Raw genomic sequence first — 19,428 nt, forward strand, 5'->3', positions numbered from 1 at the left:
AGATAGACCTAAGAACCAAGGGAGAATAAAACTTTCATTGATTGTAGATACCTCACTAGAGATAATAAACTGACCTTCAGGAGCAGATCTCTCAGTTTTTCTCTCTCACGATGGGAGCTCTAAATTGTATCTCTCACTAGGATTTAGTAAAATGATCTTATGTTTCAGTTAACTACCTCAAAATTTGAACAAAAGGTCTTTAAATACCCTTAGGCATTAGTAAGTTAGTCTTAACTTGCTACCGGCTTAATGAGTCAATTAGGCCATATCTCAGGCCTGAGATGAATTTTGGCCAAGTAGACTAAGTAGATAACAAGTCCAGTTGCATTCTCCAACTTAAATCAACCCAAATCATTGAGTGTGGACCAAGTTATGATATTTTAAAGTGAAGCCTCTTTAAAATTTTGTGTTCAACTACTTTGTGAAGACAAACTTCCATATGCTCTTGTAAATAACTTAGACCACTATAGAGGTTGGGCTTGGGCTTGAGTTAGTTAGTTAAAACTTTCATATTGTTCATCAAAGTCAAGACGGGACGTATATCCATGAATTTCTTGATGGAACGTCGGAGGTTTTGAATTAGATAGTTTTTCTTACAAGCGATATAGTGTGGGTTGTAGGTTGATCGATGGGTGCTTCTTGGTATCATTTAAAAGCTAGCTCGAAGACCTTTCAACGGTAGCTCACTTGCTTCGAATGGTTAAGTAGAATGAAAGTTATAAATTTTTTAAATGGCACCTAACATTAATTTACTCCAAGAGTTAAGATAGTGCACTTGTATCGTATTATGAGGGCATGGAAGATCCCTTATACATCGAATGATGACATGAGACTGATGTCATTTGATCGGGCCATGTCACAGCTTTCCACACGTGGGTAGAAATACTTTTTTGAAGTACTGTGGTTCAACTTATGGATTTTAAACCGAGAGTATGTCAGTTTCGATCCAATTTTGGATCCCTTGTCTTGTTTCAAAGTTGCATCAATTTCGAGGGGTTAAAGACAAAATCAGGCTGAGAGGTTTTGCAAAGCACTATCCTAACTTTTCTATATATCCAAAACAATCTAAATCCATTAAGAATTGAGGTATGGAAAAATTTTGGAAGTTGGGTGTAAGTGTTGGTCTTCTTCCAGCCGAAGGTTACCAATAAAGAACATCAAGAGATTTCTTCATTTTAACTTTCGTTGACGTAATGATGACGTCACTCACGTGTGGTTTACTAGTCCAAGCCCATTGGTTGTGTGTTGACCAATGTTGACCGAATTCAAAACATTTAGATTTGACTTAGTTTTCCATTAATTTTGACTTTTTAGAGCTATTTTCTAAAAAAATATAAAAATAAATATTATACTCAAAATCCTTAATTTTTTAAGCCGGTTAATTTTAACGTATCAGATCTTCGGAATTCCGAGTATTTTTTAAAAGTTGTAATTTGGCACAAAAATTAGCGTTTAAATAGTTTTTTTTACATTTTACCAATTAACAATAATATACTTAAAAGTTCATGATTTTCTATGCCAAATAATCAAAAGTTGTCAAACCATCCAATTTAGAGTAGTTTTAAAAGGTGGCATTTGGACCGTGTTAGAATAGGCAAACTTTAGCTAGTTTTGTGAGACTGTTTTGATATTTTTGGTATCTTGGTCTAATAATCAAGTATAATTATCATACTAGACCGAACATATTTATTTTAATTTTGGGTTATAAAAATATAGTGTCTACAATCTTTAAACATGTTTTCGTTTTAGTCTCATACTCAAGTTGATTCGGGATGTCATCGTCCACAAAAAGATAACTATGTCAAAACTTCCATCAAAACAATAATAAACTTGATAGGATCGGCGACACCAATAGAGACGGGGTCTGGCTATTGATGACGACTTCGGATAAACGATTTGATAGAAATCCTATTAGGGATTTAAATCACTTTCTATTCTTCACAAACCCTTGCAAACTCTTGAACGATTCAAGTGCGGAAACGTTTACTCAGGTTTGAAACTAAGAACCAAAGAAGAAGAAGATGACAGAATATAAATGACACAAAGAGTTATTTATGGATGTTCGGATCAAAACTCTCCTACGTCACCCCTTCTTCCAACCACCGGAAGGATTCACTATACGTTTCATAAAATCAAATACAGTTGCATGGATAGCTCACTGTTGAACAGAACAGACTCTGTTCAATTTACATTATATTAAAGAATATCACTCAGCTAGACAATACTTTGATTTTATCACTCTCTTGATGTACACACAGTAAAAGCAAGAATGCAATTCGTGAGATTTTGAGTTCAGTAGTTCGTTCGTATGACGCTTGTTCACTCGAATTTTGGCAGTTCGTCAGTTGTCGTTGAGAATCTTTAAATAGAGAGCAGGAACCAACGGTCAAATCTTCTATAATGACACGTGGCGAACATCCATTGGAAAGCCTCCATAGTACACAGGTACAGCAGACTCTGAGCACCAGGATCGTGGCCGTACCAATCTGGTAGTGCGCCAAATATTCTTCTAGGATTGTCCTGCAAGAAACAAGTAATGGGAAGAATATTTGCTTATGTGGCATTAGTTAATTGGTTGTAACTGGTTGTCGTATATGCACTGAAAAGTGGAGCAGGAGTAGCATACAGCTAGTTGATCATGGGTAGACGGATGCTAGCTTCAAGAAACTACTTAAGCATGGCATTAGACATTTTTCAATTAGACAGAAAAGTCTAATGAAGTTAGACGCCCCCGTCTAATAGCAGGATCCATTAGACCACCTGGTCTAATGGGATTAGACGACACGTCTAATTACGGTTCCCTTCAAACTAATCTGAAGGAGTTAGACTGCACGTCTAACTTTCATTTGTTAGACTGCACGTCTAACTACACTTCCCTTCAGACTAATCTGAAAGAGTTAGACTACACGTCTAACTTTCATCTGTTAGACTACATGTCTAACTACGCTTCCCTTCAGACTAATCTGAACGAGTTAGACTGCACGTCTAACTTTAATCTGTTAGACTATACATCTAACTACATCTGTTAAACTGCACGTCTAACTATGCATCCATTAGACTGTACGTTTAACTGTGTCTGTTAGACTGCACGTCTAACTACGTATCCCTTAGACTGCACGTCTAACTACGTATCTGTTAGACTGCTCGTCGAACTTTGCCTGTTAGACTGCACGTCTAACTACGCCTGTTAGACTGCACGTCTAACTACGCCTGTTAGACTACATGTCTAACTACTCCTGTTAACCTACACGTCTAACTGCGTCTGTTAGACTACACGTTTAAGTACGTCTGTTAGACTGCACGTCTAACTACGTATCTGTTAGACTGCACGTCTAATTGCGTCTGTTAGACTGTACGTCTAACTACGTCTTTTAGACTACACGTCTAACAACGTATCCGTTAGACTGCACGTCTAACTACGCCTATTAGAGTACACGTCTAACTCAATGCGTCTAATAGCCAATAAGTCTAATGAACCTTATTTAGACTTAGTCTAATATATCATGTTTTTGATACACCTGCACCAAAAACAATTAGACGGCTTAGTTTAAGTTTTATACCAACTCATCATCAAAATTCCATTAGTTAGTATACTTTGACCCTTAGTCAAAATAATTTGACCCAACAATTTCCCCCTATTCATGATGATGTTAAAACTTTGCACAATTTAAGAGATAAACATTCATCCAATAGAAGAAAGAGTCAAACTTGTTCACCAGCTTACAGAAATGAGTTCCAAAAACCAATATTCAAAAACCAAGTCTAAACAATCAAGTTCACAAACTAACAAGAGATAGTTTAGGAGAAAAGATATTATTGATCTTCCCTTTTCACGAGTGGGTCGATTGGGTAGCTTAATCCTTGATAGCTGAATTCTTCACCATTTAGAAACGGAGGGAGAGAACGGCCACCACGGCCACTTCTTCCACCAAGATCACTTCCATCACTTCTACCACCGCGATCACCTCCACTACTTCTACCACCACGATCACCGCTGCGACCCCCGCCTCTTTTGATTGGCCTATCGCTATCATCACCGGTTTGCTTTATCTTTGGTTTGGTGCCTGTTGAAACACCGCCACCTCTTCTGCCACTATTATCATCTCCTTGGGTAATGAGATTTTTCACTTTATCGTCAACAGCTTTAGCATCTTCTTCAGCCTGAATCTTCCTTGCAAAGGAATCAGCCTGATCCAACCGCTTAGCATCAGCTCTGCTCATATTACCATGTATCTCAACCATCTGATTTTGAAGCAAGCTTATTTCATCTATAACTTCGTTATGGAGTTCAACGGTGTTTTCCCTTTCACAGTCGTTCAAATCGCTCTGTCGTCTGAAGAAGTTCTTTTCAAATTTGGTGTATGTCTTGTTGAGGGTATTGATCTCGTACGTGTTCCTCTTCAAGGTTTGCTCCATCTCATTATGGGTTTCAAGAAGAGAGGCAAATTCCTTCTTGTTTGCTTTCTGTGTCTTCATAATCTTCAACATGTTTGATTGCATTTCAGCCACATTCTTCTGAAGAGTGCCCATCAATGCTGTCATAGACTTCATAAGCTTAGTACCACCAGCAGATGATCCTTCATCAGATAAAATCTCTTGAGAATCTGCTGGAGCGGTCCATCCTTCTCTGAAACACTTTCAGACTTTTCTTCTTCTTCATCATCAACAAAATCTTCACATACCTTGTGAACCTGACCGGGCGACCCGTCTGAGTGATGAGGAAGATTGACAACATCATCATGAATATTCGCAGCATTGATATCAGGAAATGGTCGAGGCTTGGGTGAACCTGGAATAAAACATTGAGACAAAGGAAGTCCTTCTAATGATTCAACATTTTAAGCTTGTTCCTCCTCAGATGAGGAACTCTTATCTAATTCCTTGTCATTTGAGGGTTCCCCCTCAGATTGAGCTTCATCAGGCTGACTAACTTCAGCCTCTTTTTTTGGAGATGCCTCTGCTTCGAGAACAGAGAACTCCAACACTTCCTTTTCCTGGGTAACAAGAGCTTGAACAGGTTCCTTAACAACTTCGTCTTCTTCGATAATGGGATTGGATTGAACGGGTTCCACAATTTGCTCAATTCTAGGTTGAGCCATTAGACATTTTTCTTCAGCTGAAAAACATCTCAATTCTATAAGAAGAGCATCAACTTGCTCATCTTTAGCAACATCACGATCATCGGACAGATCCATAAGTTTATCTTCATCTGAGGAGCTTTCAAAAGGACTAACTCCTGAGAAATTTTCTCCATGAACGTACTTGACAACGGTAGAGATGTAGTCTTGCATGATCTCATCTAGTCTTTTCAGAGCCTTCTCCTCTGTCTTAGGAATCCTCTTAAGAGGATTGAAATTGGCTCTTCTTGCTTGAAGGATCGAAAAGAGAGCTCTTCCTCTCAAATTAGCTTCAACCAGCTTTTTTCTCTTAAGAGCTTCATATATTTCCGATGTCTTAGCCCATTTCAAGACTCTCTTTTCAATGCTCACTAAATTAAACCATTGATTGTTTATGCCTTTACCCTTGATGGCCTCATCATACCTAACAGACATTCTGTTCAAGACCTAAGTATCAAAGATCTCAATCTTTTCAGCAGCATTTATATTGGCCTGATCCATCATAAGGTTTACAATGCAGGTTGCTTCAGAAATCTCCTTATTTGAATCGGTTGCAATATCCTTCCCTTTTCCAATAACCTCAATAGGTTTTGGAGTAGGCCTTTGTTCCCCAAACGTGATTCTAGAAGCCTTTCTAGTGGAACGCATTAACTCATGAGCAGAAAGGGGTCTAGCAAAGAGTCCTGGCGTAGGTTCAGACTGAACAAGCTTTCTAGTCACTACGGACTCTGTTGGAACAGGATTGGAAATAGGGGGCTCTTCGACTAGCATAGAAAGGGATTTTTTAGGTGCATTACCAGCAATAAGGGTAAGAACAGCACCTTGCTCTAGTTCAAGAGACATTGTAGCTTCAGCAGCTACAAAATCGGGTTGACGAACAGGAGATGGAGTCCTGTCAAGATTATCAATATTTGGACCAACTAACTCAATAGTTGGCCCGAAAACAGGTTCCTCAACAGGAATAGAAACAGATTTATATTGTTCCAACATAGGAACATTAAACATAGGTAATTCGGCCTGAGATTGAGATGGGGTTACCTTGGATGATGCTTTCACAGATTTAGACGCCCTGGGCGCCTTTGATTTATCTCCTCTTGAAGCGGAGGACTTAGACGGTTTTCTTAACTGACTCGCGGCTGGAGACAGAGGAGACATTAGAATAGCAGCAAGTTCGACTGGACCTTGCTTAACTCGGGAATCGACTATTCTAGATTCCATCTTTGAAGAGCTTTTCATACTAGTGGAACTAGCCTCTGGTTCATTGACTATTCTCGTTCTCTTAGCTCTTATCGACAGAATAGAAGTCGCTGGTTGCTTGGAACGAGTAACAGACCTTCCTCTTGTCTATTGGCTTGATGCTCCAGATAGCGATTCCTTGTTGTTCTTCATTCGAACAAAGGTGTTGGCAACAGTGAACACATTATACACCCGGGTAGAATTGATCGGCTCAGAATCCCCCATGGGGACCCCTAAATGTTCCAACAGACGGCTAAGTTGAGCAGCAAAGCTCACACTTTCCTTGTTTTCTTGATTAATCGTCGCGCACAGGTTTATGAACAAGGTTGATGCCCAGTTGACCTGAATCCCTTTGGAGATAGCTGTCATATAGTCAAAACGGTATTGACTATAAAGATGGAAAGAGCCTGTCTTTCCTTGAAGCGCTTTAGCAGCCACATCATTCAACAAAATAAAGTGGGGTTTGAGAGCCTTCTTACTCCCATTTAATCGGATTTCTGAACCATCGGCTGAAAAAATCATCTTCATTTTTGCCGTGACTTCAGATGGCAGAGAGAGGTTGAATGTGTGCCCCTCCGATGGAAGTTCAAAGAACTCCGCATAGGATGCTTCGTTGAAAGAGAATTCAGTATCATTCACCGTTGTAGTAATGGAATCGTCGACCATCGTCGCCGATTTGAAAAACTCCCTTACTTCCTTTTCGTGAAAGATGAATGGCCCTCCGAGGTACTTCCCGAGACCGGAATATTCAAGGGATCTGAACATGTCGACCACATCTTGCTGATCGAACGTATAGATAGACGGAAAGTCCACCTGCAAAGTGCAATGACCGAGTGTGATTCTCTTGTTGCCCATTTTGAAGGAATACGAACAAACACAAGATGAACAAGGATTTCTTAGAGAGAAAATCGAAGAAATCTAGGGTTCTTAGGAGATTTGAGAGAGAAAAAGTTTTTTCAATCTCATGAAAAATTCCCTTAAATAGACTCCCAAGAGTCGCATGAGATAACCGTCATATTTTCCTAGGGGTAGGATCCATTCATTAAAATTAGACGTCCTTTCCAAGCAGTCATCATTATTCTGAGGGTATATTAGTCATTCTCTCTTAACTTGAAAGACACGTGTCTTCATGTTATTCGGAGATGACTATGTTTATGTTTGAGTGGGAAAGTTAGACATCACAGCACGTGGCACAATTGTCCTTGATTAGTCTAATACACACGTAGTTAGACGTTTTTCTTACTTCTCCACTCTATGAAAATTAAACGTCTATTAGACACATGGATCTTTTAGACGCAAGCTTCTAATCACGTGTCTTAAAAACTTCTAACGTCTATTAGACGTCGACGTCTAATTACGCATGAACAACACATATTAGACGTGTGTTTGGTTAGACGTGAGCATCCAATTTCTCTTGTCATAAAAACGTCTAACATTTATTAGACGTATACGTCTAACCGCGCAGGTTATTAACCAAGACACATAGACTTAAATGCATAGAGTGTAATTAAAAATACGTCTAAGTACATGCTTTTTCTTTTAGACGACCTTGTCTAATAGACCGATTAAAGCATTTTGCCTACGTGTATCTTTATTTTCAAAATAAATTTTCCCTCTCATTTTGTGCAAGAACAAAATGAATAATCAAATGTTTTGAGGTCCTTGACACCAAAAATATATATATATATATATATTTTTTTTTAAACATAAAAACACTTAGTCCTCTAGAATAGCAAAGGACATTGTTGTTCTTCTAAAGTGTATACTCAGAAGAGTATTCTTCATGCTTCCTTCCTGCAGCTCTCATGTATCATCTACACAAGAAAATATTTACAAACTTTGGTACCCACATTCAATTGGGTCCTCGATCAATCAGTCCCTTAAGAATCCATATTTGAGTTATTCTAATTGATTTCCCATTTGTGTTGTGATTAATGCGTATGATTTTGACTTAGCCGACGCCTTCCTGCTAGCCACTAATCCTTTAGCTTTAAGATGATTTTCTTTTAAAACTCCTTGACTTTGAGTCAGGTTTTAGATTGCCAGACTTTCTGGCTGCATCTAACTTATTTTTCAGTTCGCTAACAGTCGGCGGAACATAAGTTATTTCATTCTTAAAAGCTACCTCTTCATGAATTGGATCAGATTCAGTACCAGTCACACTCCCTTTGACAATACTTATTGGCTTAAGCTTGTCAGTTGCTGAGTTTGACTTTTTGCAGGACTGGTTTGGGTCATTGCCATCAAATCCTAAACTGGATCTAGATCTAACAGGTTTCAACAGACTAATCTGATATTTGACAGCTTCTCCAGACCTCGTCCAAGCACTAACAACATAGTTTAACCTTTTGTTTTCAGAAGAAAGAGTTTGAATCTGTTCCTTAAGCATCTCATTCTCGGATGAGATCTCTACTACTTTCTTTTCAAAAACATTTGATTCTTAAGTTTGAGATAAAATCAGTTGGGACACCTAAGATGAAGATTTTGTTTCATTTAGGGATTCTGCTAGCTTTATATACTCTATGACCATGTCATTTAGTGCAACTACTAGTTGTTCCCTTGAAAACTTTTCAAAGGATAGTCAAATACTTCAGTTTCTTGGGTATCTTCTTCTTCTTCTCTTTCCATGAAGCAAGCCACTTCGTCTTCATCACTGTCGCTAGATGAGAAGTAAGAGTCAAAATAGTTTCGTCTATTCTTCCCGTCCCCTTCCATAAGAGCCTTCAACTCCTTTTCATTGTCATTTTTCTTCTCATCACGTTTCGGCTTCCGACATTCCGATTGGTAATGACCTAAAATGCCACAGTTATAACACTTAACATTAGCTTTGGATTTCTTATTATCATTAGAATTTGAAGAGCTTGAGTTAGGGTTGCTCTTTTATATGAACTCGCCAAACTTCTTCACGAAGAGAGACATAGCATCGCTGCTGATCTGATGTCTGCACATCAGGAGCGGAAGGAAGCTCTTTAGTAGTCACTAACGCTTTGGCAATGATAATGGATGTGGATTGGTCTTCTTCAATCCTTGAGTTCAACTCAAACTCATAGGCCTTTAGATCAGCTAACAAATCAAAGAGCGAGATCTTGTTGAGGTCTTTGGATTCCCTCATAGCCATTATCTTTATGTAACATTCCCTTAGAAGAGAACGCATGACCTTGATAGCAATCTCCCTGTTGCTATATGTTTTACCGAGAATGGATAGAGTGGAGATAACTTGGCTGAACCTTGTGTCAAACTCGTTCATCGTTTCTCTAGGACGCATTTTGAAGTTGTCGAACTGTTGAGTGGAAACCATGATCTTGTTTTCCATTGTTTGCTCATTGCCTTCACACAGTTGGGTAAGTCTATCCCAGATTTCCTTGGCAGTATCACACTCGATGATATAGTTGAACATACTGTCATCAAGAGATCTGTACAAAATATTTAAAGACATGTTGTTGAGATTGTTATTCCTCTTGTCTTCACTGGTCCATTCAGTTTCTCCTTATCGATCTTGATGGGACCATCTATGATAACACTCCACATATCGTCATGAAGAGAAGAGAGATGAGCACGAACTTTCTACTTCCACACAATATAGTTTTCTCTTGAGAATGTGGGGATTGCGGTAACACTGGCATCTTTGGTTATGATTGACATTCTTAGTGAAAGCTTGAGAATAAAAACAGGGCTCTGATACCAATTGATAGGATCGGAGGCACCAATAGAGACGGAGGTCTGGTTATTGATGACGGCTTCGGATAAACGAATTGATAGAAATCCTGTTAGGGATTTAAATCACTTTCTATTCTTCACAAATCCTTGCAAACTCTTGAACGATTCAAGTGCGGAAACGTTTGCTCAGGTTCGAAGCTAAGAACCAAAGAAGAGGAAGATGACAGAATGTAAATGACACAAAGAGTTGTTTATGGACGTTCGGAGCAAAAATCTCATACATTACCCCTTCTTCCAACCACCAGAAGGATTTACTATACGTTTCTTATAATCAAATACAGTTGCACGGCTAGCTCACTATTGAACAGAACAGACTATGTTCAACTTATAGTATATTAAAGAATATCACTCAGCTAGACAATACTTTGATTCTATCACTCTCTTGATGTACACACAATAAAAGCAAGAAAGCAATTCGTGAGATTGTGAGTTCAGTAGTTCGTTCGTATGCCGCTTGTTCACTCGAATTCTGGCCGTTCGTCCGTTGTCCTTGAGAATCTTTAAATAGAGAGCATGAACCAATGGTCGAATCTTCTATAATGACATGTGGAGAACTTCCATTGGAAAGCCTGCATAGTACACGGGTACAGTAAACTCTGAGCACCAGGATCGTGGCCATACCAATCTGGTAGTGCGCCAAATATTCTTCTAGGATGGTCCTGCAAGAAACAAGTAGTGGGAAGAATATTTTCTTACGTGGCATTAATTAATTGATTGCAACTGGTTGTCGTACTGATCTGCACTGAAAAGTGTAGCAGTAGTAGCATATAGCTAGTTAATCGTGGGTAGACAGTTGCTAGCTTCAAGCAACCGCTTAAGCATGGCATTAGACGTTTTTCAATTAGACTAACAAGTCTAATGAAGTTAGACGCCCCCGTCTAATAGCAGGATCCATTATACCACCTAGTCTAATGGGATTAGACGACACGTCTAATTACGGTTCCCTTCAGACTAATCTCGAGGAGTTAGACTGCACGTCTAACTTTCATTTCTTAGACTGCACGTCTAACTACGTCTGTTAGACTGCACGTCTAACTACGCATCCGTTAGACTGCACGTCTAACTACGCCTGTTAGACTTTCACGTCTAATTACGTATCCGTTAGACTACACGTCTAACTGCGTCCGTTAGACTGCACGTCTAACTGCGTCCGTTAGACTGCAGGTCTAACTACGTATCCGTTAGACTGCACGTCTAACTACGTATCCGTTAGACTGCACGTCTAACTGCAACTGTTAGACTGCACGTCTAACTACGTCTGTTAGACTGCACATCTAACTACGTATCCGTTAGACTGCACGTCTAACTGCGTCTGTTAGACTACACGTCTAACTATGTCTGTTAAACTGCACGTCTAACTACGCATGTTAGACTGCACGTCTAACTCAATACGTCTAATAGCCAATAAGTCTAATGAACCTCATTTAGACTTAGTCTAATATATCATGTTTTCGATACACCTGTTCCAAAAACAATTAGATGACTTAGTTTAAGTTTTATACCAACTCATCATCAAAATTCCATTAGTCAGAATACTTTGACCCTTAGTCAAAATAATTTGACCCAACAAAACTTCCCATTCAATGGAGTGTATTATCTCTTGTGTTTTTGTACCGAGAGTATTTTTCGCATGCTTATTTATCCAAATTGCATTGCTCCATGAAATAATTTCACTCAAGGCTTATCCACAGAAGATGTTAGTCGAAGAATCGTAGCTCACCTAGGAGAGATAATTATGGTTGATGCACAATCAAGATCGGAAATGGAAATATAATTTTGTTATGATCCGAGTCAACATTAATGTAATAAAATCGATGAAAAGTCAAATCATATATTTGTGTAACATACAAATACGAGAAGTTGGGCGATGTCGACTTTAGTTGCGGTACACATGGACTTGATGTCAAGGACTGCTCTAGCTAAGTAGATCAATAGGGATTGAAATTTGGCTGACTTTAGTTTACTCATCTAGCACAACTCTACTACATGTCATGGTAAGATCTTTAAAAGTCTAATGTATTGCTTTTTGATCTAACATGATCTAATCAACCAAGGTCGAGTAATAAACAAGTTTACAATGACATTAGACATGATGAGATCAAAAGTAATGTGACATAACATATATGTGAATATTAAGAAGAGATATGTAATCTAATTTAGTCATATGATTCATTTAAACTTGATTTGACCATTATTGAAAAATTACTAGATTATATGATACCTAAAGGGTAAGACTAATGGACAATCTCTCTAAAAGTAATGGAAAAAATTAAGAAGAATATAGTCAAATTAAATTATTTCACGTAATACATATGGAAAATCAGTTAACTTAACTATGAATGTGTAAAACCGAATAAATTGTGTTGCCCCATTAAACTCATCCAACCAAAAAATACTACATGTAATTCTACTATATTGAGAGATTAAGAGATAAATTCATCAATCAATAACACATTCAATCCCACTCACCAATCTTGATACATAACCAACTCTTGTCAACAACACCATCCTACATACAAAAGAGAAATAGTTACTTAATAAAACAATGCAATTCACACAAAAAATTATAAAGTTGCAATAAGAGTAAGGTCCAAGATTCTTCATGCCTATTCAATAAGAAATCTTGAAATTTGTTTGGTACAACATGTGAATAACAATGGATCTTCAAACCATTATCCACATGAAAGTGAAGTTATAGAAGGGGAGAAAATATATAAACTACATGAACGATGTATAAATAAGGATCCAAGAGTTGGTTGACAACCACAAAGTTAAACATTTGGTAAAAGGGTTCTCAATTGGACAAAAAGTGAAAGAAGAGAAAAATAGGAGTTTGAATAAATGAAAATAAAAAAAATAAAAAAATGAGATAATTGAGGAAGAGAATGAAAGGAAAACTCATATAAACGAAGCACGAACTATGAAAATTCTTGAAAGGCCATAAACCATTCAATGAGAATGAGCATTATCTACTGAAATTGTTAAAGGCTAGGTCCCTCCTTTGCAATTTCTCATCTAAGAACTTACGAGGAAGAGAGAATAAATATTGTGCTTAATAGAAATAAGAATAAAAATAAATTTCAAAAAATTGAACGGAAGCAAAATACAAAATACCCAAGTTATTTCACGATTGAAATTAGTAGAAAGTGTCGCAATCTTTGTTGAACGATGTAAATGTATCTTTTAATCGATTCACACAATTTTTTTCCGATAGTGTGGTCCATTTGCCAAGGCCGAAGGATACGTGACACTATATTTTTATTTGTAGTGGTTCGGAAGAAAGTGATACAAATCAACTTTGGAATATAATATTAAATATAGTTCCCACAAATAATACACCATGGATGGTTTGTGGAGACCTCAATGTTATGATGTACATCACATACAATACATCAAACAAACAAATTAATCAAGCTTAAATGAGAAAATTTAAAAATTTCAATAATTCATTCAATCTCATTAAAATGTCGGCATGGAGAAAGTCACTATAATACATGGTTCAATATAAGAGAATGATATCAAGGGATACATAAAATTATTGATAAAAAATTTTGTAATTATAACTTGAGACAAACCTATTCACATGCAACTGTTTTTGCACATCTAACTTTAGGTTACAATCATTCTCATATTGATCACATTCAATGGTTTGAATCGTAATAAAATATCAAATTTAAATTTGAATTTTATTGACTTAATTTATGTACTAATTATGTAAAATATAATTGGGACACATAAATAAGTTTCTTTGTCTTATCTTTGTTTGAACTTAAATTTTTGTTTGAAATTAAATTGTAGGCACATGTATAAATCTTGAAAAATGAAAAGGATCCATACAAAAATAACAAATAGAAACTCAAGAAATTTATAAAAGACCTCGTTCACCACAAGAAGTTTATAAAAAACATCGTTTATTTACAAAATATTGTTCACCACATGACATGAATTTGAGATTATTATCAAGTTTTTTTTTCTTATATATGTCATTTGTTCTTCTTAGACTTGATTGTTTAATTTTTTTTTAAAAAAACTCAAAACTAATACTAAAGAAAGACTGTCTCAATTGTAATGTGTGATTATATATAAGCATTAAAAAATAAAAACATTTGTATTAATAGTTATTTAGATAGTATTTGTTTAATTTTTAAATGTAAATTTATTGAATTATTTACATTGTTATTTTATATTTGGATAAAATAAATAAAGTAAAAAAAATAATAAGCCTAGAGAATTTGGAAAATAATGAGATAATGCAATTTAAAAAAAAATAATAATGTTTTATCTATTCTCTTTCATTATATTTTTCTATCCTAATTTTCTTCTCTAAAATAAATTAAGGATAATTTGTATTTTAAAGAAAAAAATTTATTGTTTGACAAAAAAAACAAACAAACAAACAACTATTGTATACTATATAACCAATTTATATCAATTTGAGTTATGTTTATCTTCTTTTTATCCATCAAATATATAAATTAAATAATTAAAATATCTTAAATTTAAAATTATAATTTTCTTATTTTATTTATATATATTAATAAATATTTATATTAAAAAAAGACTCAAAATCTCATCATCATTTCTGAAATTATTCATTGAAGAAAGGATTTCATTTTACTGGCCGCAGCCACTCGAAGTTTTGCTGTTCATCATACTCCAACGAGCGATTGAGAGTGGAAATGGAATATAAAGCTAGAAGAAGCGGTGGAGTTCTCGATGGAATGTATAAAGTCATCATGAAAAGGGCTTCCGTGTACGCTACTTTGTAATCCTCGGCGCTTTCGCTGGCGAACGGGTTGGGGTTTTCGATTCTCTTTTCTCCCTTTATAGAATTCTCCTGTATATATATATAAATCAACTATTGCATTATATACAGATCCATCCGTTTGGGTATTATTGATTTACTTAGGATCTAAATCTAATTTTGTATATTTGAAAATAAACATGTATTGTAAACAACTGCATTAGCTCGAAGCACTTATAAGCCAAAATGGGTGACTTCTAAATAGTAGGGTTAGGGCTTCTTGATGATAAGCTAAATGGCATTACTGTAAATAATAGTAGAGACTAGAGATGTAAATAGTTTGAATCTTTGTATTAGGGATTTTGTTGAATGATGAAAGTGCAGCCTCCTCAAGGGGCTTAGATCATTCTATTTCTTACATCAATTCTCATTCTCTAACCATAATTCTAGGTTACAGATTTGATAGGTAATAGAATCATTATCTAAATGAATTAAGGTTATATGTGATGAACAATTGCCTATTGGCATTATGCTAAGTCCTTCTGCCCCACATTGTCTCAAGTGCTTCTAGGTTTCTAAACAACAATGCATCGGTCCTACCCTGGAACTCAAGAAGATGATAGTTCTTATTTATTTTTACTTAAAAAATGTAATATCTATAGAAGTTGAAAACGATATTGAGTATAGAAACTTGCGGATTATGGACAGTGATATCTATAGAAGAATGGTCTGATATTTTGAAAGGTTTAGGGCTTAGAATCAATAGTTGCCTTTTTAGGCTAAACAACTCTATTCATATCAATTTTAGTGCGATGACATTGCTCCCTAGCTCAATAAACCATATCTACTAGTACTATGTAAGGGGCATATTTATTATTTTCCTCCAACAACAGAAGCTTTTACACATCGCATCTAATCCTTCCATCTATTGAGCCTATTTGAAAACTTGTATTTGGTCAAGATCTATGTCACAATCCCACTCAAAATCTTTTTTGTTTGGTATACAAATTGTAAGTGTTTTTTTTTTTTGTATATGTTTTTTGGATCATGATCCAAATTATATTGTATCATTTGGTATACAAATTTTTTTCTAGATCATCATCCAAATTATATTGTGATTTTCTTTACGGACTCAAATTTTAAGGTAGACCATTGTTTCCCTTTCAGTTCTTTGTTATTATGATGTACTTTTGAGATTTTGTTTTGATTCACAGCTTATGACAACTCATGATATAAATTTGTACTAAAATGTTTTTGTTGAGTTGTCTTCTAATAAATATGAATTAACGAAACAATTTCATCATTCCCAACAAAATTACATTGTGATATTTTGTTTCATTTGGTATAGAGTTTTTTTTCTTCACCATGATCAGTTTATCTTTTAGATCATAAAACAAAGTATTTTTCTAGATTTTTGGTAAACATAACAAATATTGGATCTGGTGAACCTGATGTTAAATTTCATATATATTTTTTGCTAATGCATTTTGTTCTCTTAATCAGTTGTATTGCGCTTCTAAATCTTAAACTATTTGTCGTCTTTGATTGATGCAGAAGCGGTATGAGGTTATTTCAGTCCTAGGACAGAGGCCACTCTAATAGATCTCAATTACTGAGTGGATATTACTAAAATGATATTCAGTTCCTCAAGACAAGATTCTAGGTTATATTCGACAGATTTTCCTTTGTTTGAGTTGAGGCTTGAGTAGACTACTAGTGGTTATGGGAGGAAGCATCCAAATTTGTCAATATGGCATTATGGCGTCCTTTTTTAATCTCGTTAGTTCCATCTCGTTTCGAACTCAACCAATTACTTCAACTCTGCAGCAATTTTGGGTTGATACGCCAAGGAAGACAAGTTCACCAGCACATCATAGTTCACGGCTTGGATCACCATCCTTTCATTCTAACCAAGCTCGTCCAATTCTATGCCAAATTCGGAGAATCTCTATTTGCCCATACACTGTTCGACATAATGCCGCACCCAAATGTGTTTGCTTGGACGGCAATTCTATCACTTTACTCTGGCAATAAGTTATCAAGTGATTGCCAAAAGATGTATAGAAAAATGAAAGGAATGGGAGTGAAACCCGACAATTATATATTTCCTAAGGTGATAAGGGCATGCTCATATTCAGAAGACATCATATTCGGAATTCAGATTCACTGTGATGTGATTACATTCGGTGCTGAGTTTAGCACAGAGGTATGCAATTCTTTGGTTGATATGTACTCGAAAATTGGGAATCTTGAAAGTTCTAAAAGGGTTTTTGATAAAATTATGTACAAGGATTTATTATCATGGAATTCAATGATATCTGGTTACGTCTTCAATGGGTTCCATTCATCAGCTGTCGATTTATCGAGTTCTATGAGGTCCGATGGAGTCGAACCTGACACGGTTACTTTGAACACAATAATAGACGCTTACTGTCAAATGGGTCAGTTCGATGAAGCTATAAAGATTTTTGAAAAGTTTGAAAAGCCAAACATCATTTCATGGACAACATTGATGTTAGCTTACTCAAAGAATGGGAAATATGAATTAGCATTGAAGATCTTCAGAGATATGATGGTTAAAGGCGAGAATCGCCCTGATTTGGATTGTGTTTCGATAGTCGTTGTTTGTTGTAGATATTTGAATGCGCTGAAATGTGGACGCGAAGCTCATGCTTATGGAATCAAAACCGAGAATATGATTCCATTCTACAAATCTGTAGGGCCTGCTTTATTGATAATGTACGCCAAATGTGGTAAGAGAATAAAAGATGCAGGAAGAGTTTTTGACATGATGGACAAAAACGATATCGTCGCTTGGAATGCGATGATTTCAGGTTTTTCCGATCTGGGTATGAGAAAAATGACAATTGATTGTTATAGAGAAATGCATCGAATGGGAATTTCGAGTAATGAAACGACAATTTCAACCGTATTAGCCTTATGTGATTTGAAACATGGAAAAGAAATTCATTCTTACTTCATAAAGAGTAATTTTGCTTCTTCTGTGACTGTTTTGAATGCACTAATTAATATGTACTCTAAAGGTGGTTGCATCAAAACTGCTGATTTCATTTTCTCTAAAATGGAGAATAAAGATTTAGTTACGTGGAACACGATGATTACTGGATTAGGAAATCATGGATTAGGCGAAACTGCAATTCAAGTTCTTTCCAACATGATAGAATGTGGGTTTCGACCCGATTCAGTTACTTTCACTTCTTTGTTGTCGAGTTGTAGCCACTCGGGTCTTGTGGATTTGGGGGTAGAGATATTTGAAAGAATGACTGTTGATTTTGGAATTGAACCGTGTATAGAACACTTTGCTTCTGTAGTTGATTTGCTAGCTCGTTCTGGCCATCTTGAAGATGCGTTATGTTTCGTTAAGAAGATGTCGAAGAATGTTGAGCCTGATAAACGGATTTGGGGTGCTTTGCTTGTTTGTTCTCAAGCTTGCGGAAATTTTGATGTTATAATATTGGCATCAAAGAATTTGGTTTGCTTAGAACCTGAAAATGCAGGACATTATGTTACATTAGCAAATAGTTATGCTTCATTTGGTAGATGGGAAGATTGTGTAAGAGTTAGGAAGCTAATGGAGAGTAAAGGGTTAATGAAACCTTCGGGACTTAGTTGGTTTGGAACTGACTAATTGATCAGAGATTTGGACTAAAGGGTATTATCATCTTTAGATCTAACAAATAAAATAATGTTAAAATGTTCATGGTACTAGTACAATATCTTCATTATGAAAAAGAAAGAAGAAGCTCGGACTGTGATATCAAGTAAAAATTCTTTATTAATTTTTATTTTATTTTAACATTACTATGCACATGATATCAAATTAAGCAATTTAACTTGTAACTTTTAATCTTTTAAAAATCCTTGGGTATTTTAAATTAGTGTACGAACTCTTATTTTTAACAAATATCTTACAACATTTTATTTCAAAACCATCAACCTCTTAATATATATATATATATATATATTCTCCAATCAATCCCCCATTTATACCAATTCGGATCTTTTGCTATCAATTCTCGTGTTTCCTTGTTGCGGACCAATCAAATTGCAACTTTATTAATATATTAATAAATCAAGCTGGGTAGGAGAGAGGAGAAGGAGAATCCGGAATTTGGGTTTCATTCCGGGTTCACCCCAAACGCCGTTAACGAAATGTCTAATTAACGTAGAGAATTAATATAATATTAATATGCACTAGCGAAACTAACTTTTCTCCGGACGCCATGTGAGAAGGAATGGAGAGAAGCGAAAGGAGCGAAGCTTACCCCGCTCAGGAGCCTTGACGTTCATGTAAACCCACCAATGAGAAGACTATTTATTTATCATGAAAATATACTTACTCATGTATGTAAATATCAAAATTAACAAAAATATAATATTTATATTTATTAAATATTAATTAAAGTTATTAAAAATAATATGCAGCAAAGAAATCTTCGTTTCAATTACTTCATTTTAATTTTTAAATTTTTTATGAAATTTTATTTACGAGGAGACGCTCAGAAGCGAAGAAATCTTCGCTTCAATTATTTTAAACCTGACGTTAATGTAAAATCCACAACCCTCCCATGAGAAGACCGTTTACCTATCATA

General features: G+C 35.8%; 1 protein-coding gene and 1 pseudogene across 1 annotated transcript; both read left to right on the plus strand.

Annotated features, from left to right (window-relative positions):
* The first annotated feature begins 14,661 nt into the window (after nucleotides 1-14,661).
* Nucleotides 14,662-15,451, plus strand: LOC124911143 (annotated as a pseudogene).
* Nucleotides 15,452-16,284: 833 nt separating this feature from the next.
* LOC124911142 (pentatricopeptide repeat-containing protein At1g15510, chloroplastic-like) lies at nucleotides 16,285-18,620 on the plus strand. The gene has a single exon (XM_047451586.1). The coding sequence runs from the start codon at nucleotides 16,565-16,567 to the stop codon at nucleotides 18,461-18,463; it is 1,899 nt and encodes a 632-aa protein (XP_047307542.1). The 5' UTR covers nucleotides 16,285-16,564; the 3' UTR covers nucleotides 18,464-18,620.
* Nucleotides 18,621-19,428: the final 808 nt, after the last annotated feature.

Source organism: Impatiens glandulifera, chromosome 8 (genome assembly GCF_907164915.1).
Source record: "Impatiens glandulifera chromosome 8, dImpGla2.1, whole genome shotgun sequence".
NCBI classification, from domain to species: Eukaryota; Viridiplantae; Streptophyta; class Magnoliopsida; order Ericales; family Balsaminaceae; genus Impatiens; species Impatiens glandulifera.

Excerpts from the sequence above, each read along its gene's own strand:
- LOC124911142 (XM_047451586.1), top strand. The coding sequence starts at position 16,565 with ATGGCATTATGGCGTCCTTTTTTAATCTCGTTAGTTCCATCTCGTTTC.